This window comes from Kogia breviceps, chromosome 7 (assembly GCF_026419965.1).
Source record: "Kogia breviceps isolate mKogBre1 chromosome 7, mKogBre1 haplotype 1, whole genome shotgun sequence".
NCBI lineage: Eukaryota > Metazoa > Chordata > Mammalia > Artiodactyla > Physeteridae > Kogia > Kogia breviceps.
Genome location: NC_081316.1, coordinates 34,584,980 through 34,608,580, shown reverse-complemented (window position 1 = coordinate 34,608,580; position 23,601 = coordinate 34,584,980). Strand labels below are relative to the sequence as shown.

The following is a 23,601-nucleotide window of genomic DNA, read 5'->3' as shown; positions in this document are numbered from 1 at the left end:
GCCTAACCCGCGGCGTCCTTGCCTCCCCACGGTGTGCCGCGCAGGGTGCTGGAGAAGAAGCAGGAGACCGGGGAGACCATCGAGCTGACGGAGGATGGGAAGCCCCTGGAGGTGCCTGAGAAGAGGGCGCCGCTGTGCGACTGCAGGTGCTTCGGTCTGCCACGACGCTATATCATCGCCATCATGAGCGGCCTGGGCTTCTGCATCTCCTTCGGCATCCGCTGCAACCTGGGCGTGGCCATCGTGGACATGGTCAACAACAGCACCATCCACCGCGGGGGCAAGGTCATCAAGGAGGTGGGCAACTGCTGGCCCGGTGGTTTCGCAAAGCCACTTCACCTGTTTGAGCCCCACTGTCCCCATTGAATGAGGAAGGCTTGTCCGGCCCCTCGAGCACTGCCCTTCTAGGTTGGGACGCGACCGTATAATCAAGCCCTTTTCACGCTGGAGCAAGTCGCTTCTGTTCTCTGGGCCTTCCTTTTCTCCCCTGCAAAGTGTAAAATAAAGCATCTGGCTCACTAGGTTTTTGAGGAGAGTGACTTTATGCAGGGAATTGGTCCTTAATACTGTCCGCTAAATCTAAATCGAACTATTTTCTTTTACTCGGAAGAATAGAGCAGCAGATTAGTTATAGTTTCCCCCGGCTTCCAATTCTCGCCAACATTCTCCATAACCCAAATGAAACGAAATCGAAAAACAAATCAAACAACTGTGCACATATATGGGCACTTTTAACCGAGGGGTCTTTAGGATCGTCCCACCTGACTGTCGGAGAGGAGCCGATGCAGCGCAGGACAGTCTCGGGGTCACGGGGAAGCCAGTCCCGTAATCTTAGGGTGTGCGTCGGGTGACGCTTAGGGAGAGGAGGGTCAACGTCAAGGTCACAGAAACCCGTGGGTCCTGACTTCCTGTTTAGAGATCTGAGCTAACGTAAGCCAAGCAGAGCAAGGGTTGGGGGTTGGGATGAGAAATTGGGGACGGGCTGTGGATGGGCAGCTGTGAGCACTGATGGGCCCTGGGTATTCCGGGAAACACTGCAAAGTGCGTTTGCTTTCAAAATTTTATTCAAAGGGGGGAAAAATAAGGGTCCCCATTTCCCCAGGCCGGATAAGGGCTCTTTCATCTTTCCTGCGCAGAGAGTTCTCCCCAGTTTCCTGTAAGGTTCACCTCGTGCAGCGGACCAGGCTGGTGAGGGCGGAGTTAGGCCCCGACCTTCAGACACACCCTCTCCTGCTCTTCTGACCACCTCTAAGCAACCCCTTCCTCTCCAGTGAGTCCCCCAGTTTCCCAGGGGCTTTTCCAAATCTTTCTGGCCTATGCCCATCCCCACTGTGCTGGGACCATCCTTCCTACTAGGTCCTCCGACTTCAGCACCTTCCATCCCAAGCTCCCGAACCTCCCTTCCCCAGAATTTCTCCGGCTGGGTTCCATTCTCCAAGCGATTCCACTACTGCGTGGTCGGTGTCGGCTAAGCGGACCCGCGTCAGGTGTCTCTTTCCCCAGCCAACGAACAGAATCCTCTTCGTGGCGAGTCCTCGTTTCCCAAACTCAAGCCCTGATGACTCCTCGCTCTCAGAGGTGATCCGACCTTCCTGGCAGTTGTTGGGGAGCAAAGCCAGGGCTCCCAACTTCGCTATTAATCACAATCCATTTCAAACGAGCACGGTTTTTTCAGTTAAAAGAGGCATTTCTTCTCCGTAAGAAGATACAGCTTCGATTTTGTTAGGAAACGAAAATTAAGCCACCCCCTTGCTCAGAATGCTAGGAGTACTCCGGGCGGTGAGGGCTGTTCGACCGAGAATTACGGAACATGAATTTTCAGCCCAAGCACTGACTCTACTCTCTCCCTCCACCTGTTTGTTTTGTTTTGTTTTGTTTTCCTACTCCCATAGAAAGCCAAATTCAACTGGGACCCGGAAACCGTGGGGATGATCCACGGTTCTTTCTTTTGGGGCTACATCATCACCCAGATTCCGGGAGGCTACATCGCTTCTCGGCTGGCCGCCAACAGGTAACACAGCGGACCCGGCGGGGGCTCGGGGAGGTGGGACTTACACCCTCCGACGGGCAGCGGAGGCCGCGGGCAGGGGCGACGGCCCCGCGGGGTTGGGGAACTCCTGGGCGAGGTCTCCTAGTACCCTGGAACCCACTCGCGGGGCTGGAGCACTGCGCCTCCTTCCAGAATAAGGCGCCCCAAAGGATCTGGGTTTTCCAGGGCGGGCGCACTTTGTCGCCGCCGCCTCCCTGCCCTGGCGTAACCTGCTTCTCCAGAAATGGTCGACGTGCCTCTGTGCCGGGTAGGAGCTGAGGCCAGGCGGGGAGCGGGGGAGTGCACAGGCGCCGCCGAGTGCACAAAGGGGTGGGGGGCGTCACTGCGCTCTGGTGTGCATGTCCTTCGGGTGCCCCTGCGCCGTGTGAGGCTGACCTTCCCGTAGGGTGCAAAAAAAAAAAAGCCCGCCCAGATGGTGCTCTGGGTAGCAGGATTTGTTTCTATGGAGCCAGGCGGGATTTCAGGCGCCCCGGGTGCGACTCCACCTGTTAATGAGCTCTGCGGAGTAGGGGCGGGGGTGGGGAAGGCGCTCAGCTGCTTTCAGAGGCCTCCAGCCTGGCCGCGGTGGTGGCTGCAGCCGAGGTCCTAGCGCCAGCCCTCGGCAGTGCCCCCAGCGCCACCTGCAGAGGCACCCCGAAATACGAGGCGAAAGGACTGATGGGATGGGGGTGTCAAGGAGCGCAGCCTGGCACGCCGACTGTGAGAGACAGCTTCATTTGCTTCATTGTGTGTATCTTGATAAATAAAACTAAATGCTTCTTGAATCGAAACGTTAAGCTGAGAAAGAACAGATGCCCTCCGCCCATTCAGATATTGCTACACAGAGACCCCAAATAAAGACTTTGGGCCTTCTTTCAGACCCTGTACCTATGACTTCACCCCTCTCCCTCCCCGCCAAAGGTCAAGTTTTCCTGGGAAGTAATCTAGAACTGGGCACCTCTCTAGTCTTGATCTCCTCACTGCTTTCCTAAACTGGTCTCTCCCTATCCCTCAGTGAAATCTCCAAGGCCCCTTCCCTGGCTTTTGTCACCTACAATCCATTCACCAGAGGTGTTTCCCTGTGCAAGATTTCTCAGTCATCTCCAAGGCCTAGGGAGAGATTCTTGGAAATTTATTTTAGGCTTAATGCCCCAGGGTGAGGATTTTTGGACTGGCCTTCAAAATGTCTAGAGGAGAGTGCAATAGATTAGGAATAGTGCCTTTTGAATATCATCTTTACCTTGACATGATGATGGTTAATACTCAGACCCAACAGGAGAAAAAATATTCTTTTAAAAAACATTATCAGTTTAAACTGAAAATTATTAACTGTGTAGAGAACCCAATTTCATGGATGGGATAAATTTTAAAAATTGATATACAGCAGAAAAATGTAAAGGAATAGTCCCTTAAATATTACTGGTAATGAACATGTTAGAGTTTTGACTTTTATATCCAAAATGCAGTGTCTTGAATCTTTTTTTTTTCCTAAAAATATTTTCTAAAGCAAAACAAACTTCCCAGAAAGATACTCCAAACATACATATGTAAAATACTTTCACTTCAGTGGGAAAACATCCAACAAGTCACCAAAAAATAAAAAAGGAAACTCAATAAAATGTGAAATAAAAATACAATGGCTGTGCCTTTAAGGTTTTTTTCAGAGTCAAAACCTTCAGCTTGCCAAATGTTAAAATGCTAACATTTTCCTGCCAGGAAAAAACACCAGGGATGCTCCAGGTTCCCTCTTTCTAACACTGGGAGGTCAGTAAACAGGTTTTCTTAGTTAAAATAAAAAAAAAAAAAAAAAATTCAAGCTCATTGCTAGCATTTGTGTCATGTTTAGTAAAGAAAAGACTGATGTTGACTCAGGTTCTAATTTGTTTGGTAGATTTTCCTCAAGGGAAAAATTTTCTGAATTTTAGAATTATTATTTGAATCCAAAATCACCTTACCTTTAAGTGGATATTTAGGGGAGAAAAACAATATTTTCATATACAATGCTTTGTATTCTCCAAAGCTGAGAAAATAAAGTCAAAATGTATTGTAAAATCTTGTGAACAGATAGAAGAGTATAGATGCACTTCCTTATCACATTTTAAGATTTTTACATACTTGCTTTATTTTGAAAATAATATTACAAAACATACAGTGAGAAATATACAGCCTCCTGTAAAAACAGGTTTAAAATGTATAACATTCCCTTTTCTGATTATAAAAGTATTACATATCAAATAAAAATATATTAAAAAGAAAGAATAATAAAAAATCATAAATAATCACCCAGAGACACCTTTATTGACAAGTTGGTGAATGTCCAATTAGTCCTATACATGCTACATAGAATTTTATCTTGGAAGATTTTTTAACACAAAATTTTAAAATTTTTAGAATTTGCTTGAAAGATGTATATTTCCTTTTTCAAAAACAGTAAAAACAACACAGCAAGACCAGTTTTCCACCTACAGGCATTGTATACCCATTCTCCCTTCCCTATAGATCATTTAATAATAGAACAAGATTTCCCTTGGGTGGGATACTGGGGACAGAGTCCTTTCCCTCTAGGTGTAAAAGCAGCTCATTTTGGAAAGTGTTTGCCATCAGCATTGTGGGTGGAACTAGAGTAGAGGAACTGAAGTGTGTGGAGACAGTTCCTCTAAAGAGAAGGGCTTCTGATTACACCTCCTGGCAGATTTCTCAATGAAAAACAAATGGCGATGATTTGGCTTCTCCATTTCATGGATTAAGCAAAAGCAGCCCTACTGTTGGTCAGAATACAGATTCTTGGTCCTTTTTTCTTGTCCTAAGTATTCTTGCTTTCCTGCTCAATGAGAAGAGAAGGTGGGGGAGTAGTGGCGAAAGGAAACTGGGTCTCAGGGAGACCTCTTGCATCATGTTTTTCTTTTGCCTTTCCTTAAAGAGCTACTGCACATCCTGGGCTGGAGAATTTAGTCAAATCCATGGAGGGCTTTAAAGTGGGGAATCAAAGGAAGATTCCTCACAAAATCTGTAATATTTAAGATGAGAACATATTTAATATAGTGATAAGAAGGTATTGGAGGTAAATTAATTTTATCTTTAAACAATAAAGAGCATAGGGCTTACAGTAACTCAAAAATTTATGAATGTGGAATTGCTAAAAAACTGTATCTTGCATTTAGAGAGTGATGAGGAACTTGGGCAAGTATTTAGTGGGAGAAACAACGAAAGTTTTGCCAAGGCATAACCAAAGAAGTTCAGATTTACTAAAGGAAGTTTGGTCAACACTATATTTTTAATGGATGATATTGTATTCACAAAGACTATTCTTGCCTCTGTCTAGGTGGCAATATTATTTAAGCCCTATTTTAAAAATTTCCCTGTTCTGCTCCTGTCCTCCTGATTTCCCAACTCTGCTTTAATTTTTTATGTAGCACTATTGCCAGCTATCATACCACTGTTTTTTTTTCTGATCTATAACTAAGAAATAACTGCTTTCCTCCAATAAAATGTAAGCTCCATGAGTGCAAGCAGTTTTGTCCTTTTTATTTACACTGCTCTATCCCTAGCACCTCAAAGAGACCCTGACCCATGATAGATACTTGTGGAATAAATGAAATAAACATCACAACAAAGTGTTTTGCACCTTTTAAAAAAGGCAATATTACATAGTGGTTAAGATACAGGATCTAAAGCCAAATGGCATGGGTTCAGACTCCTGAATGTATTACTTAATAACTGAATGACATAAAACATTATTTAACATCTCTGAGCCTCAGTTTCCATTTCTGTAAAAGGGAGCTAATCAAACTATCTACCTGATATGAGTATCATGACATCTAAATAAGAGAATATGTGTAAAGTTGTTAGATATGCCTGGCACTCAGTAATTGTTGGCTGTTATCATTTATTTTCAATCACATCTTAATTCAGAAAAAATTGAAAGAAAAAACCTCTTATGATCACTCAATATCACTTGTGTTTAAATTTCCTGTATTAGTAATGCAAAAAGATTATTTCTATTGCGATAAAAATATCTCTTTTCACATGTCAGATTTCTGCCTTTAAAATTATTTTCCCATACACACTATTCACAATTAAAATTATTGTTCACTGAAAATGTCATAAGTCTCATTTGAAGGCTTGTAAAGGGGCTGTCTTAAAAAATTACTTATAGCCAAGAGTGTAGAGAGTGCTAGTATTTCAGTGCATGCAACCTTTGAATTCTGGCCAGGCATTATAAATGTGCTTAGAGAAATCCATTTAAGTTTGAGGTTAGGCTTCTCTGATGAAAATTAAACATTATTTCCCCTACCCCTATCCTTTATTCAAAGAGGGTTCAGTTCCAAGTGCAACATTTTACCTTTTCAGGTATTTCTTGAGTTTCTAACTTGACTTTTGTTAAAGAGAAAACAGTTCTTTATTCAGATAAGAGATTGAGGATCACATGTATCTGTAGCATATAGTGAACTCTCTATAACAGAAAGAACCCATATTAGAACTGGACAGGGCTCATCTAATCCAATCCTCTCACTTTATCCATCAGGAAAGGAAATAGAGAATCAGGGAGGCGGTGACTTGCTCAAAGTCACAAAGAGATTGTGACTAAAAGTCAGGTGTCCAGTAATACATGACCACAGGCTCTCTCTACGTTGCAATTTATCATCCCTGCCTCATAATATGTGCTTTATCGCAAAGTTCACTTTCAGTAGCAAGCTGAGCCCCCTGCTCTCTGAATGAGTGCCTGCAATCTATCATGTCCTAAATCCAGGACAGAAATCCACGAATTAGAGAGAGAAGACTTTTAGTAGGCCCAAGGGATTCTTAGATTTTTTGTGGCAGGAGAAACATACTGTATTTTTGTGTGTGTACTGGCTCCCAAATGATTTGGCCATAACATGAGTGATTCTGTTGTTTTCCCTGCAAAAGGCAAAATCCAAACTTGATAATGACTTAGACAAATAGTGTGATTTTTCTGGAGGATAAAACATGGTATTTGGAACTTTTTCTCCTGATGCAGCCCTTTGGGAGTTTGAGCTTCTAGAAGATTGCAGAGGTTTGAGCGTGACTGGGAGAGTTTAAAGCTTTTGTCTACAAGAAGGAAGAGGTTCTTCCTTGCAATTTTGATTGATACAGCTCAATTTGTACTACTGATATAAGAAGGAGCAGATTTATACTTAAAAATGAACAAATTTTAATACATGGATTATAGAACTGTTTACTAATGTGCATTTGCATTTATCTAAGTGGAATTTGATATACTTTAGGTAAATATCTGGCTTGCCTGATTATGAAAATATGAGAATGATCTTTAGGAAGATGAACAAAGACATTTTAAACACGTCTTCATATTTTAAGTCCAGAAAGAAATAATTTTACTGGTGTTATTCTGTCATTTTTCTTTCACAGAAATAAAATAATGAAGATGTGCTTTATGTATTGTAATAAGCATTGGACATAGATTCTTAAGTCTCATCACCAAACACTCTCTTCTCTCTCTCTCTCTCTCTCTCTCTCTTCTATCATCTTTTTTCCTCTACACTTACCTATCCATTGTAACATGGATTGCAAGCAGGGGTTTCTTAACACTTCCAGTGAGAAATATTTGCAAATTCCTTTTGGGGAGAAAATAATTCAGACTATGAGCATAAAGCCTGCTGCAAGAGACCACCATCCTGCTATGATGGAATTGGTTTATAGTCCTCCAGTCTTTTGGGGCCAGAGGTGACTATCTCTATTTCACTCATCTAGCTGCCTATCAAACATCTAGCCATCTTCCCATTGTGGGCTCTATAGGTTAGGTATCTGGGGCAATGCAGAAGAGGCCTTCCTTTCTTCTGACAAAAGAAAATACCCTTTCCAGGAGATGAATAGATGTATCTGGGAGGAGGAGTCCCTAAGGGCTTGCACGTGGTTTGCTGACACACGCTTCTCTCTCCTTCCATTCTCCTCTCCTCCCACCCTTACTAGGTCTGGCTTCCCCTGCGGCAGCCACAGCCTACTACTGCAGTGCAGAAGCAGCCTCTGGGGGGAGGGACGTGATTTTGAGGGAGGAGAGAGTCAGGTGGGCAGCTGGTAGAACGATTCTCCCGCTGCCATATGCCACTGTTGGGGCTGTCTAATTTCTCTGTCATGAGTGATGAAGTCATTTTTACAACATAATGAGGTACCAAGGGACCCAGAGGGCTGGCTTGTGCTTGTGTATTCCTTTTTTAATTTGGGAATGGGGGCATCAGATGTGACAAAGGGAGGCACCGGAGTCCTGATTTGATTAGATTAAATCCATTAAACAGCCTGAATCAGTCTATTCCTGCAGACCCTCTAGAAGAGGATTAGTGCCACACCTGGGGTGAGGAACAGTAAATCCCTGTTAAGTGATAAGCCCCTACCCAAATGGAAACTGATTGATTGATTCCGGGAAAATAGATATCATCTGTAGAAATGACAAGTCACCAGTGTTCCTGTTACATCTTCCGGGCAAATCCTTGCCGGTGGGCTTGATCTGTGAGGTTGTTTGTGGCTATGGATCATAGAAAAAGAAGATGACTGGGAATTTCACAGCTAACTAACTCTGGGTCACAATGGATGTTAATCATAAGGCAGGGCGTGATGCTGGTTCTCAGCAACTGCATTTGCTTTTCCAAGCATTTCTATATCAGGGATACTATATGCCTCTCAATTCAGGCAATCTGTTTGGTAATATAGAACCTCCTCTCCCTCTCTCTATCTTTTCTCTCTCTCTCTCTCTCACACACACACACACACACACACACACACACACACACACTCACACACACACACACACTTCTTTTCCCTTTTTTGTCTTACAGTGTGAAATGATTATATTATCTTACACATAATCACTTTAAGAACACTGGAGTATATGTGTGTGTGTGTATAACAAGCAGAATAGAAACAAGTAAAATGAGGTTTTAACTTGAAAATAAGCAAATTGAATTCATCTTAGTATGTCATTTGCTGCAAGAGAAATCATGAGGAAGACAATTTTAAGTAGCTTTCAAGTGGTTTATCATTTTGAAAATCAATCTTAATAAGCAAATGGCTCTTATTTCATTTCACAGAAATTGTAATGATGTTCTTTGAGAGATTTAGAGCAACCATCAGTTTCTAATCCTGTTTTTCAGGCACAGAAAAGTTAAGATTTTTCATATTTAGTTTGCACATTTCTTTGCTTTTCTTTCTCAACCCAGTTACTTACTTATGTTCGCACCAGGAGTGGGTTTTTTTTTTTTTTTGCGGTACGCGGGCCTCTCACCGTTGTGGAGCACAGGCTCCAGACGCGCAGGCTCAGCGGCCACGGCTCACGGGCCCAGCCGCTCCGCGGCATGTGGGATCTTCCCGGACCGGGTCACGAACCCGTGTCCCCTGCATTGGCAGGCGGATTCTCAACCACTGCACCACCAGGGAAGCCCCAGGAGTGGGTTTTTAAGGTAGCACTTTAGCTGCCAATTATAAGGAGAAGGGCTTTAAACAGAATAAAATATCATTTTAGTTGAGATTCATCTTATTATTTGGAACTTCAAGTTCAGCAATATTTATCTAATTACTAATTAGATAGTTTGACTATTTGTTCAGCAAAAGCAATATATTAGTTTCATTTATTGCTAAAAATTAGTGTAATTTGCTAGAACTTTCACTGATGGTTTATTTTTATATATGGTACTGACATAAATATACTGCCTGATATTACATATACTGATATAAATACTGCCTAATATTATAGATAACCTAGATTTACAAGCCAGAAAATCAAAAATTTATTTAAAAATGGAAAAATATTTAATTGGGGGAATTTATTTCTAAAAAAAGTTTTTTAATGTAAAATATAATATTTCTTTATTTTTCTTCACATTATTCACCTTTATTTGGATGATGCAGTGATCAGACCTTATGTGAGTTTCTTAACTGAAATGGATTATAAAGCAAAAAACAAAACAAATGGAAAACCCAGGCTATAAATCAGAAATTGGATTAATTTTACAAATGTGTAATTGGTTAATTATATTGAATAGAGTCTTAAATGTCTATTCTATAACACCAATTCATTAAAACATTCTCAGATAAACTACATTATTATTTGATATGTTTTAAAGTTTAACATCTAACCTATGGCGAGGCATTGAAAAATGCACCTGAAAAAAATCCACAATGGAATTTCAAAAGACAAAAAGTTGTAAAAATGAATCTAAAAAACAGCACAAATTTTCCTCTTTGAGCTTCCTGAAGTCAAGCAATAGCACGACTGTTTAATTTATATGATGGAGTAGAGGACAGCTTTCTCCTAATCCATAGTTTAAAAGAGTCCAGAAGTCTAGCTTTTAGATTAAAATGAGGAAAAATAGAAAGCCAGCTCCATTGCATGGAAACACAGAAGAGACACTCTAATTATGTGAAGTGGAGAGGGGTGAGTGAATATCAGAAGAGCTTTTCAATCAATGTGAAGTAGATCATTCAGGTATAAAATTTCTACCTCACCCTAAACAGTACATTTGTATTGGGGGTGGGAAGAGAGAGGATATGAAATATAAATTGTCTTCATAATTGCCTTTGTTTTCCATTTCAGGAGGCAGATGCAATTAGAATTAAATAGAATAATAAATATATGTATCACTAAACTTTTTATACATATCATCATTCTGCCTTATAGCAACTCTATAAGGCAGACATTGTTATACTTGTTTTACTGGTGAGAGAACTGAACACAGAATAGCAGAGTCATTTTCCCAAAGATTACTAAATATATTTTTCCTATTGAATAGATTTGTGTGTATGTTCTTTTTTTTTTTTTTTTTTTTTTTTTTTTTTGCGGTATGCGGGCCTCTCACTGTTGTGGCCTCTCACGTTGCGGAGCACAGGCTCCGGACGCGCAGGCCTAGCGGCCATGGCTCACGGGCTTAGTTGCTCCGCGGCATGTGGGATCTTCTCAGACCAGGGCACGAACCCGTGTCTCCTACATCGGCAGGCGGATTCTCAACCACTGCGCCACCTGGGAAGCCCTGTGTGTATGTTCTTTAAAAAAAATCTATTTTGTAGTCTCTTTTTAAAAATTACTATATTACTTGGTGCTGGGCTAGGTCCATAGGAAAGAGCAGCACAGCTGTGGAATAATTTAAAATATTTATTTATTTGCATAGTTTTGATTTTTAGACAAGTCTTTTGATAAACTTGAAAAACAGATAATGCTGGGTAGTACTTTCAGGGCAATATTGCCATGAAATGCAATTGCGTGTCAGAGACTGGTGCTAAGGAAAATAAAACTCACATGAATATTAAATGTTTCTTAGTATGTAATCTATTTCCTTATGTTGAGATATCAAAAATATATTCAATGCTTATATTTGTTTGTTTTTGTAACATCAAGCGAAATAAAAACGATGACTATCAAGCATAATACAACATACACAACTATGTTAAATATTGATAAATGGAGAGATTCTTTAAGAGGACAATATATCACCTCTGAAGCATTACCACCTAGTTTAATTTTGAAAGCAGAGTTTCAAAGACAGTGGTTTCAAAAGCTAATGAGGCTGTTGTGCTGAACAGAAAGTGTAATGGCAATTGGTTTCAGGAGATTCCACAGTGTTGTCTGGAAGACTTAAGGATGATGCCAGACTGGGTCATGTACTTGAACTCAGCAACTATTTCAAGTGAGGATTTATCCACAGGAGTACTCTAAATTCTATAGTCCACAGCTGCCATCCTACAGTTATTCTATGAGAGTAACTCAGCTTCCTAGAATTGTTAGGATACCCAGAACAGCAGTTTGTCCCCATTAAAAACTCAAGAACAAATAAATGGTCAATTGATTTTAAGGCTATTGGGATAAAGAAAGCTCAAAGAAAAAAAGACCCGTTTTCACCTACGTATGTCTCAGGAAGGGAAGATTTCATTTCCCTCGATTTAAAATCTTTATAAAAAAGTAACTGGTGATCATTTCTTAACAGCATGCCATATGCAAAGTATTCTGCTACCATCAAGGAGTTTTGAAGAAATCAAAGACCTAGACTGTGTCTGCCAAGAGACACAGATAACGTGGGGGATGGAGGAACACATGATATCTTGGGTTAAGTCTTATAAAAATGATCTACAGTGCTTTAGGAATATCTGAGAGAGACAATTAGCTGGAAAAGAAAGGCATGCGTGTGTGTATGGTGGGTAGGTGTTGGGGGCAAGTCTGTGGGGATTCCAAGACAAGTAAAATTGATCTGAAGAAGGCTGTCAATTTTTGTTTGTTTGTTTCCTGTCAGGTATTTTAGGTAGACTATTGAGGCACAGATTGAGAGGCTGACGCATTTTAATCAATTCTATATGCCCTCAGAATGGCAGCTAGAATTCATGAACTTTAAGCTTCTAGAATTTCAGGATAATACAGAATGACTTTGAATCCATGGTCACAGAAATAGCATTATTAATTAGGACAAAAACATTCTGGAAGAAAAAGACAGAGAATAACACTTCTCTGAAAACTCTGTTGAATGTTAGGGAATTTCTATATCATGATAACTGATATTATAAACTACTTACTGTTAACCAGATACTGTCTCCTTTCATAATTGATTCATTTACTCTTCATGATAATCCCTTGAATTATGAAGACATATTATCTCCATTTTACAAATGGAGAAGGTAAAGCTTAGAGAATTCAAGTATTAACAACTTGCACAAGGTCAGACACAGTAAGAAATCAGAGTTGGAAATTGAATTCATACAGTGTAACCATAGAACGTGTATTCTTAACTAATGTTATGTCATGCTGTTTATATGTCCCCAAGAAAAATATGGCAGCTGCTCGGTCAATTTGGTTGATGAAGACAGTCAAAACCAGGTCAAAGAACTTCACTTTGGGTCTTGATCAAATGATCTAATTATGATTTGTATTTTATAAAGGACATTGTCCTTTTCAGCAGGTGTTTCCATTCCACCCATGCTATTCTCCTCTATAATAAAAGGTAAGGCTCTTACTTCAGCTATGATAAGCTCTGTTCTCTCTGGGCCTGTCTCTTGCCCCAGATCTGTCTCTTTTGTGATGGCTGGAGGGATATCTAGCATAGTACTGCTAAATCAATGATTCTAATATCAGGAAAAGCGACATCAGCATCACCAGGGAACTTGTTAGAAATGCAGACTCTCAGTCACCGTGCAAACCTAGGGAATGAGAAGCTCTGGCACCCAGCACTCCGTGTTTGAACAAGCCTCCTAAGGTGATGATCATACATGAGGAACTCTGGAAATCGTAGTGCTGAACTATGTTATATCCTAGAACTTCTTTTCCATACTCAGTTTTACTATTTCTTCCACTTCTTTTGTGAAACTTAGATTTTGTTCATAAAAAGACAACCCTCCTGAAATGAGCCTCTCCATTTAACTACTTACTTCAAAGCCAACTACTAGGTATAAATTAAATAAGTTACAAGGATGTAAGTGCAGCACAGAGACTATAGGCATTATTTTATAATAACTTTGTATGGAGTTTAATCTATAAAAATATTAAATCACTATGTTGTACACCTGAAACTAATATAATGTTGTAAGTCAACTATACTAAATAAATAAACAAGCAAACAAACCATAGGAAGGACAGAGTAGAATTCTGCTCTCACTCCCCACTGCTTTGACAATCCATCTTTCAATAATGTTTTGGTCTTTCAGAGTTTTTGTTATTTTATCTGTTGCTGTTGGCACTATTAGTGCTAGAATTAGTTCTGCCCCTGTTAAAGTACAATAGATCTTAGTGGTTAAATACCTAGGATCTACAACCAGACTGAGTCATTATAAATCATAGTTCCCCACTTAATGTCTATGTGACCGTAGCAACTTATTTAACTCACTGGGATTTGGTTATTTTATCTGTGAAATAAGAATAGTAGTGGTGGCCCTCTAATATAGTTGTTGGTTTAAAATGAGAATCTAGAATAGTGTCTGGCACACACTAGCATAACACCATTGGCTATGATTATTTCTACTTGACTGACTCACATTTATGGATTTATTTTTATGTGCCAGGCACCAGACTAAGCCTTTTAGGTATATTATTTCATTTAGCCTCACAGCAATCCTATGAAATATAATAGATTAATATAATCATTGAACAACTAATACCTCTTAAATGCTTAGGATATGCCAGACATTCTTCTGGGTGCTTAATTTGTAATAACTCATAGGTTCTGTAAATATCCATGTTTTGTAGATGAGGAATGAAGCATAGATAGTAAAATAAACTGTTCAAGATCACTCAACTAATAAGTAACAGAAATGGTCTTTGAATCCCAGATGTCTGGCCTAGTAACCATGCTCTAGACCATTACACAGCACTGCCCTTTTTATAGACAAGGAATCAGAAGCCTAGAGAGATTAAGTAACTTTCCAGTCACATAGTTATTAAGCAATAAAGCTAAAGTTTTACAAAAATTTCTGTACAATATTTATGTTATCTTTTTTTCCTCTACCAACTTTACTGGCCTTGGCCACTTTACTCCCCTGCAAGCCTTCATCTTACTTGAACTTACATGCATGCTGGTCACCTTCTGTCTCCCTGACTTCATAGTTTCCTCTCTTCTCAACTTCAGTAATCTTCATATTTACTTGATTTTAGGGGCATAATTGATTTCCCTCTATGATCATCCCAAACTCCATCATCTCTAAGATGTCATGGACTTATGGTCTCTTCTCTTGCCTTCCTTATCCTATCTACATTTCCTCAAACCCTCCTCACAACTTCCCTGTTCATCATCTCACTCCTGATGTTCTTCTACTCACGTGTACTACTGTGTCCAGCCATTTTCAATATTGCCCTAGTTTTTGGTATGTAATGTAATCTCTTCTATGTTTCAAAACTTTGCTGATCCATTTCCTCTTTGGAATTTCTTCATTCTTTTTTAGATTAATCTTCCAAAGCCCAACTTTAAAGTTTCCTCCTGATGGACTTGTTTCCTGGTCACCCCAGCTGGAATGGACTTTTCTTTCCTTTGCTTTCCATTTGTACTCTTGTTTTGGCCTTTGGCGTATGTTGTCACTTGGCTGCTTGTCTTTCTTTTTCTCTTCTACTACACCAGGGACATCCTTGCCTTTTTCTAGCTGCCTAGTCGCATCATGTAGATGAAAGAGCACAGATTCATAGGTTTCCGTATCTGACAGTTCTGGATTCAAATATCAGCTCTATTGCTTGCTTTTTTCTTGCACTGTCTGTCTCTATTCTCTGATTTATAAAATGAAAAGAAAGTGTAACTCAGAGAGTTGTTGTGAGGATTAAGTGAATTAATGTAGGTGGAGAAAGTATAGTAAGTGCTCTGTAAATTGTAGCTCTCTTCTCCTCAACACAGTACCTTAAATATAGTCTCACAGAGGTTTGGAGTGTGAATGCATAAATGAGTGTTGAATGAAGTGGCTGCTTCAGTTTTGGCTGTATGTAGTATATCAAGAAAAAGTGTAAAGTCTTCCCATATTGGCCAAGAATTTTGCTGTTGATGTGGATATCATTTTCATGAAATTAGAAAAGAAGACTAGATTCTGTAACGTTCGATGGATTGTATTCTTAAATAGTTAGAAAAAAAGTCAATCCATTTATTTTAAAAAATTAATCAATTAATTAATTATTTTTGGCTGTTTTGGGTCTTCGTTTTCGCGCGAGGGCTTTCTCTAGTTGCAGCGAGCAGGGGCCAGTCTTCATGGCGGTGCGCCGGCCTCTCACCGTCGCGGCCTCTCTTGTTGTGGAGCACAGGCTCCAGGCGTGCAGGCTCAGTAGTTGTGGCTCACGGGCCTAGTTGCTCCGCGGCATTTGGGATCTTCCCAGACCAGGGCTCGAACCTGCATCCCCTGCATTAGCAAGCAGATTCTCAACCACTGCGCCACCAGGGAAGCCAAGTCAATCCATTTTTATGATGCAATGGCCACTAATAATAAAAATGGATTGTTATAAACAGATTAAGAAAGTTAAAAGTAGGAAGCATTTTAGAAATGTCACAGATTATATAATTGGAAACACTATATTCAGGGTAAGAGTGGAAAATAAACATCTAAAGTAATCTATTGACATTTTATCTCAGGAATAGTAGTGTGATTTCAAGTAGCTTTGTGAAGATGATTATTTAAATTTACGGTTAGAATACTGAAACACATTACTAACTACATATTATGTGCATAATTAGGTATAAATCCCAGTGGCAAAACCCACTGACTTTGGAATCAAACAGACTAGATTTGAAGCAAGGCTCCTCTACCTAGAGCTGGTTAACAACTTGGGCAAGTGATTTTACTTATCTCAGGTTTAGTTTCTTCATCTATAAGATGGGTGTATTAATAATGCCCATGTCATTAGGTTGTTAGATGGTTGTGGGTTTTATGGCATGTGAAGTGTTAGCGTTGTGTCTAGCAAGTTAAATAAGCACTTATTAAATTTAGCTCTGACTATAGTGTGAGTTGAGCAACAAATAGTTCATAATTGATTCAGCTCTACTAGCAGGTGATCTTGCCCCCCAAGGGATATTTTGCAATTGCTGGAGACATTTTTGGTTGTCACAACTTGGAGGCATGTGCTACTGGCATATAGTGCATAAAGGTCAGGGGTGCTGTTAACATGATACAATGCACAGGACTACATCCCACAACAAAGAGTTAACCATCCTAAAATATCAATAGTATGGAGGTTGAGAAACCTTGAGCTAAAGAATGGATAAAATTCATCTCTCTCTAGTTTATCTAGAGATAGCAGTATTTTAAACTCTTTCAAATAAGGAGAAAGAAACTGATGATTAAAAGCTATTTTCATAGAAAATAAACATCATGCATCATTCTTTCAAAATAAGTACAGTATTAGAAAAGAAGACACATGTTAGATAAACCTGGATTTTAAAAAGTACAGTGTTTTTTGTTGTTCTTTTTATATTTTTGTAAAACATAGCATGCAAAATTATCACCTGGACTACTTATTAGAACAGATTTCCAGGCTTCACTCCTAGCACATTCTGGTTTGGAAAGTCTGGAGTGAGAAATCTGCATTTTTAATAGCACTCCAGGGAATTCTAATGCAGCTGGTTCATAGATGACAATTTGAAGGAATTCTTCCAAAGGGCTGAATGGGGTGGATGCATAACTCATATAGACACTTTTGAAAATCCTTTAGCACCATGTAGTTCTGGTTCTCTTTATCCTTGATGTCTTAAGCAGCCCCAGTCTCATTATTATCAAGCATAATAAGCAAAATGGGATGGATCTACAGAAAGATACTCTCAACACTAGTTTTTCAGTATCAAGACAGCCTACCCATATGACCAAAACTCCTGTGTCATTTGCACTTTCTGCCTTCATCCTCTCTGGTGCACATGTTCAATATTCAAACTCCCAGAACAGGAGAAAAATATGTTTTCCTCATTGGGCTTTGGGATCAGGTACCATTTACCACTAGGTCCAGGAAACTTGCTACATAAATTTCCTTCTATCTAGTTCCTCTCAGCTCTAAAGGAAACCTGCAAAGTGTTCTGGAGTTTACACACAAGAACATGCGGATTTCAGTCTTAAAAGAGGTGAAAATTCCTTCAACTTGAAAGTAATCAAGCATGAAAATACATTTTAAATAACAATTTTGGATTTTTATTTTATAAAGACAGGTTATTGGATTTTTGCATTTATTTTCTGAAAAATAAATCCATATTTGGCAGAAGTTTAATATCACTGCATGTGTGGCATTTTAATGGGAATAATCATTTCTAGGAATAGAAAGTTTCTATTTTGTGCTAAATGTTTAGGAAATAAGTTATTCTTTGACTCAAACTCAAAGATACCTATTCAGCAAACAGCACAGAGGAAGAATGGAACAGAATATTCACCTCCTGAGTGACTAGATACCTCTGAAGAGAAGCCATTGAGGACAAGTGGATATTAGGCTACATCAAGTAAATGTATTTGGCCCAGTCTATGATTCATAGAAAAAGAGCTGATCCACTTCAGCCCTTCATAAAGCCATTTCTCAAATTTCAGGAGCAGATTAATAATGATCAAGGCCCCTTTCAGAAACTCATGTCTTTAACAGTTACATTTAAATGTGCCCTTGGAAAAATGAGAGCTTCTATGAGGCAACCAATCTTGACTGAATCCAAGGCTCAAAGTTTGACTTGAAAAAACTTGCACAGAACACACAGCTTAGCTCATTAGATATAATGTGTCCCCAAATTTCTTTGCCAGAAAATATTTCTAAATTTACCCAGTTAAGGGGATGTTTTTCTTGCTTAGTATTAGCATTATGGAAGATTTTTTGGTTGATGATGGAATGGAATTTTTACTTGCAAATGGATAAAAGTGTTAGCAATTTTGAATTGTTGTTTATATGTATGCAAGGACAAGTGTGCCTCAGACAGAATCCCACCACCTACCCATCTACACAAAAAGACAGACAAACCTGAGATAGATATATTAAGTGATCATGATTTCTATTATAAACATGTCCTGAGGGAGCTGATCATGAGATTTGTTTCATAAAATTTGATGAATGGAATCATATTTACCATACTTCATGGTATCGCATGAGGTACAATTCCATTTAGGCATTTATTATTTCTTCAACAACTCTTCAGTGAGTATCTACTATGTATCAGACACTGTGCTATGCATTAGAGATACAAAAGTGTATCTGAAAAACAAGCTCTTGCCCTTAAGCGCCTTACATTGTAGACTGATATATAGACCAAAAACATATACAATGATTAATTATCTATTTGCAATTTGTAATTAGATCTGTAAAGAAAGTGAATAAAATTAAGTATAACCAGATTTATTGGGTCCTTCTTTTATTTCTTGTGCTTCAAATGATGTAGCAATTCAAGGTAGTCCAAGTATCTATTTGCAGTGGCTAGCCAATCAAGTTCAGAACATTCTTATTCTTTTAGAAAAAAACAGTCTACTTTAAAATTGCTTGCAATTAACTTGATCTGAGAAATGTAGATCTATTAACTCCTTTTATTTTTCAGGGTTTTTGGAGCTGCTATACTTCTTACCTCTACCCTGAATATGCTAATCCCATCAGCAGCCAGAGTGCATTATGGGTGTGTCATCTTTGTTAGGATACTGCAGGGACTTGTTGAGGTATGCAACTACAGGATGACATCACTTTAAGGTTGGCATGCTAGTAAGAATCAGAAGATTATCTTTTTGATCTACAAATAAATATATTTTATTAGGTTGTGTCTACAGAGTACTAAAAAAATTGGAAAATTAGAAATCAGATGTCTTTAAATGATGACAAACTACAACTGTGACTGCTTACCCCCACTTCTCTAGAATTTAGTGGTAAAGAAATGTCTAGTGACTATTTGACTTAAAAAAATACAGGCACTTTTGTTAATGTGCTGTGATAAAAAATTTGAGCCCATCCTCTACTGGCGATAACCTTGAATTAATACCTTTGGAGAGTTTTATAACAAGTCCCTGTTGGCTTTAAATCACGATCTGAGTTTTCACTAAAACATTTCATTGAATGTATACTTTTGGCATCTAACTCTAATGATTGACTTTTGGTCCATCAGCCTGTAGCCTTTGAAAGAACATCATTTAAAAACTTGAGAATGACATACCTGTTGCTCCTTCTCTTTCCATGAAGTATGGTGGGAGTAGACAAGCCAGATAAAGTGTTAAGGCACTGAAAACAATTTCCTGTCTCTCCATAAAGAAAGAAGAAATGATAGGATCAAGATAACAGAAAAATAATCTTTTAAAGGTTTTAAGTTCTAGACACTAATTTCAGGAAGTATGACCTTCAAGGATCTAAGCGTCACCTTCCTCTGTAGGGATTCCTTATACTTAGGAATAACTGAGTTTAACACCTCACAAAAATGTCTCTCAAATTACTCAAACTGTTCAGAATTGCAGATGAACTGAGAAATAGAGGATCCTTTCTTTGGCCTTAATCAGAAGAAACTTGAGGTAGCAGGAAGTCTTGAAGGGTGGGAAGAATTTGAACAGGTGACTAAAAAAGAGGCCATGTCTTACCCGGTCTGGGCTGAAAGTTTTTAAAATGGAATTTCATGGAATGAGCAAAGAAAGGCCCATGAGTGGCAGCTTTCCCTAAGACCTTGCGCCCATCCTAAGGAAACAGCATTGCGTCAGAGAAGTGAATGTACTTATTTTCCAATGATCCTGCATCCTAAATGGTGATGGATATCTTCTCCCATCATAGGGCGTCACCTACCCAGCATGTCATGGGATATGGAGCAAATGGGCCCCTCCTCTAGAGAGGAGCAGACTGGCAACCACCTCCTTTTGTGGTGAGTATTATGTGCAGATATAGTTATGGCAGGTAAAAGCTTAGGAACAACTTTGAAAAGAGTTGGAAGTTGGTAAAGCTCACCTGTAAAACCATTTGTGGTGTGTCTGTATGTATACGTGAGGAAAGTTTTTTGACCCACCATTTCAATTTCTGTAAGTATTATTGATCTCCTCAAATCCTCTATTCCTTCTTACATTTTGTATTTTATAGTAGTTTCTTCATCTGGTTTTCAAATATATTCATGAATAATTTTTATTATAGTCTTTTAAATTTTTTTTTTTTTTTTTTTTTTTTTTTTTTTGCGGTACGCGGGCCTCTCACTGTTGTGGCCTCTCCCGTTGCGGAGCACAGGCTCTGGACAGGCAGACTCAGCTGCTATGGCTCACCGGCCCAGCCGCTCCGCGGCATGTGGGATCTTCCCGGACCGGGGCATGAACCCGTGTCCCCTGCATCAGCAGGTGGACTCTCAACCACTGCGCCACCAGGGAAGCCCTAAATGTTTTTTTAAAATTATAGTGTTGTATTGTTTTTATATATCTGTCTTGGGTATGTAGGTATTATTCACTTCTGTAGTCTTGTACTCCTAAGGCTAAGTACATAGACATATGTATGTGTTTGGATGTGCATGGGTGTGAGTGCACATGCACCCAAGTGTGTGTTTGTGTGATCCAACCAAGGAACATGAAATGAAGTCAAGAAGTTTATTGATTTCACTTACCTTCCTCCCATTTTCTCTTCTACTTTAGGTTCCTATGCTGGAGCTGTGATTGCAATGCCTTTAGCTGGCATTCTTGTACAGTATACTGGCTGGTCTTCAGTATTCTATGTCTATGGTATGTTGCATTTCTATACAATAGAGTTAAAAGAAATGTGCATAAACTAAAGCAGTAAGATAGATCAGTGACTATACTGTTTGCTAATTATTATTTTTTCATTAAGATTCCTTTCCTTTTATTCTGAGAAGATCAAGGAAAATGTTTTATCTCTGTGATTTTCTCTACACTGTTATTTATTGTTTTTAAAAGCAACCACATTGCTGATGGAAACTTTGTAATGTATGGTATGTGTTGTCCTTGATTATGAAATAATTAAATTAGCTCTTGATTCAAAACTGATTAAGAGGAAGAAGCTGGGCAGCACCCACTGCTGTTTTTTGGCTACTGCTTTTTTGGTCATTTCCCTAATCCTGCTTCCTCAGGGCTCAATAGGGGTAGAAAGCTGAAAGGTGATATTAGTGCTAATGCAAAAATTCAATTTTGTGATGAAATATTAGCAGTCAGCTGCAGCAGCAGCACATTTTAGTCCACATTTTCCCAGAATTAAAGAAGATTAAGTGGAAAAAAATGACACGAAACCCAAAGTCCAAACTCCCTTTCTGTTCACTTTCTAACCAGAATCTGGAAGCTTACTACTTGAAAGTATTCTTGCTCTAAGAGATGCTTTTTTAATAAAAAGGAAAGAAGAAATATAAGAGATCTGGATTCTAACTGATGTTGTCACTGATTAATACCATTTTTGAACATGGGCAGGAGAATCTGAAAGATTAATGAAGTCATGGCAAGCAGAACAGGACCTGGCTGCTTCCAAATTTGCTATGATCCATTCTAATTTTGAAATGTTCTCATCAAAGCAAGTTCTTGTATTTGCAGAATGTTATTAAATGTCCCTTTTTTGGGGTCTCTCCTGTTGCGGAGCACAGGCTCCGGACGCGCAGGCTCAGTGGCCATGGCTCACGGGCCCAGCCGCACCGCGGCATGTGGGATCTTCCCAGACCGGGGCCCGAGCCCGTGTCCCCTACATCGGCAGGTGGACTCTCAACCACTGCGCCACCAGGGAAGGCCTAAATGTACTTTATAGTAGGGCCTCTTATCCTGGTTCAAAAGCCATAGTTGGTTCCCACTAGCTGTCTGTTTTACCTTTGGTAGCGTGTATGTGTCAGTGCTACTCTCTCACTTCGGGAAGCAACTGCATAGCACAGGGACATCAGCTCGGTGCTTTGTGACCACCTAGAGGGGTGGGATAAGGAGGGTGGGAGAGAGACTCACGAGGGAGTGGGTATGGGGATATATGTACACATATAGCTGATTCACTTTGTTATACAGCAGAAACTAACACACCATTGTAAAGCAATTATACTCCAATAAAGATGTTAAAAAAAAAAAAAAGCCGTGGTTGGGTTTTGGATTCATGAATGCCCTAAATGGTAAGCCATACATGTACTTGTACATATTTTTGTGTTCTAGGGAAATCTTTTTATCATATTTTAATCCATACCTTTTGTTTGATTTTTTAAAAAGCCCATAATTCAAAGAGGTTTAAAGCACTTACTATAGAGTATATATTACAAGTTGGTATTGCCTTCCATTAAGTTCTCTGATTTGTGCCTTAGTCCATTACTTAATTGAAGACGTGATGTGACTTTAAAGTAAGAATATTAATTTCCACAAAGGAATCATGAAAACCAACCTCATTATTTCAAGTTATATCTCAATATTTATCATTGAATGCTACAAAGTTTAAATATTAATCTGAAAATGTCATATAATGGTACTTGTTTACTTGCTGTGTGTAACAATAATTTGGTCTTTGAGCCACACATTCAATATTCATATTTTAAAAATTAATGAGATAAGACCCATATGGCAGCTTAAGTTAAAAAAAGATAATGCATATATAGCAATTAGCTGAGTGTCTGGCATTTTAGATGTATTCAGTTAGTAGAAATGATAATTATTACTAAATTACAAGAGTTCTCATTTATTGAGTGCTTATTTTGTGCCATCCTCTGTGCTAGTTGCTTTATGTATTACCTCCTTTAACTTCTGTTTGCAACAATCTTATAAAAAAAGGAATTATTTCATAGCGGAGATTTTCAGGTATTTAGTTACCGATTAGAAGATGTAGCTAATGAGTGACACAGCCAGGATTCTCATCTGGGAAGAGCCATACTCTATAACTGCTACACTATACCAAATTTTCATACACCATCTGATTCCAAATAGTGTTTGCTGTCATGTTCAGTAATTAAAAGGGCACAGCACATCAGAAGTTATGGTATTCAGGAACACTTAGAGATTGAATAGGCAAAAAAAAACCCAAAACAGTATTATAGAGATCAGGGGCATTTATATTGTTACCCAGGGGGAAAATAGAACAGTATGAGGCAGAAATGAAATGGCCAGTTGCTGGGAAACCAGAATAAATTATGTGAAATTTTTCTATTATTAATGCTTCAGATTTATATTGCACAATAAGGGCATATTTAATGGTGAGAGTGCTATATAAAGGGATGAAAAAGAACTTGCAGTAATATATT

The 23,601-nt window shown here is 39.1% G+C and overlaps 1 protein-coding gene across 3 annotated transcripts in view; it reads left to right on the top strand.

The window, feature by feature from the left end:
- Positions 1-23,601, top strand: part of SLC17A6 (solute carrier family 17 member 6) — a 40,042-nt gene that overhangs the window by 4,508 nt on the left and 11,933 nt on the right. For all 3 annotated transcript variants that reach the window (XM_067038084.1, XM_059068237.2, XM_067038085.1), the window contains 5 exons: positions 45-297; positions 1,893-2,011; positions 18,991-19,105; positions 20,196-20,283; positions 21,032-21,118. In XM_067038084.1, the coding sequence (XP_066894185.1) occupies positions 45-297; positions 1,893-2,011; positions 18,991-19,105; positions 20,196-20,283; positions 21,032-21,118 (662 nt within the window). The remainder of the gene's footprint in view (positions 1-44; positions 298-1,892; positions 2,012-18,990; positions 19,106-20,195; positions 20,284-21,031; positions 21,119-23,601) is intronic.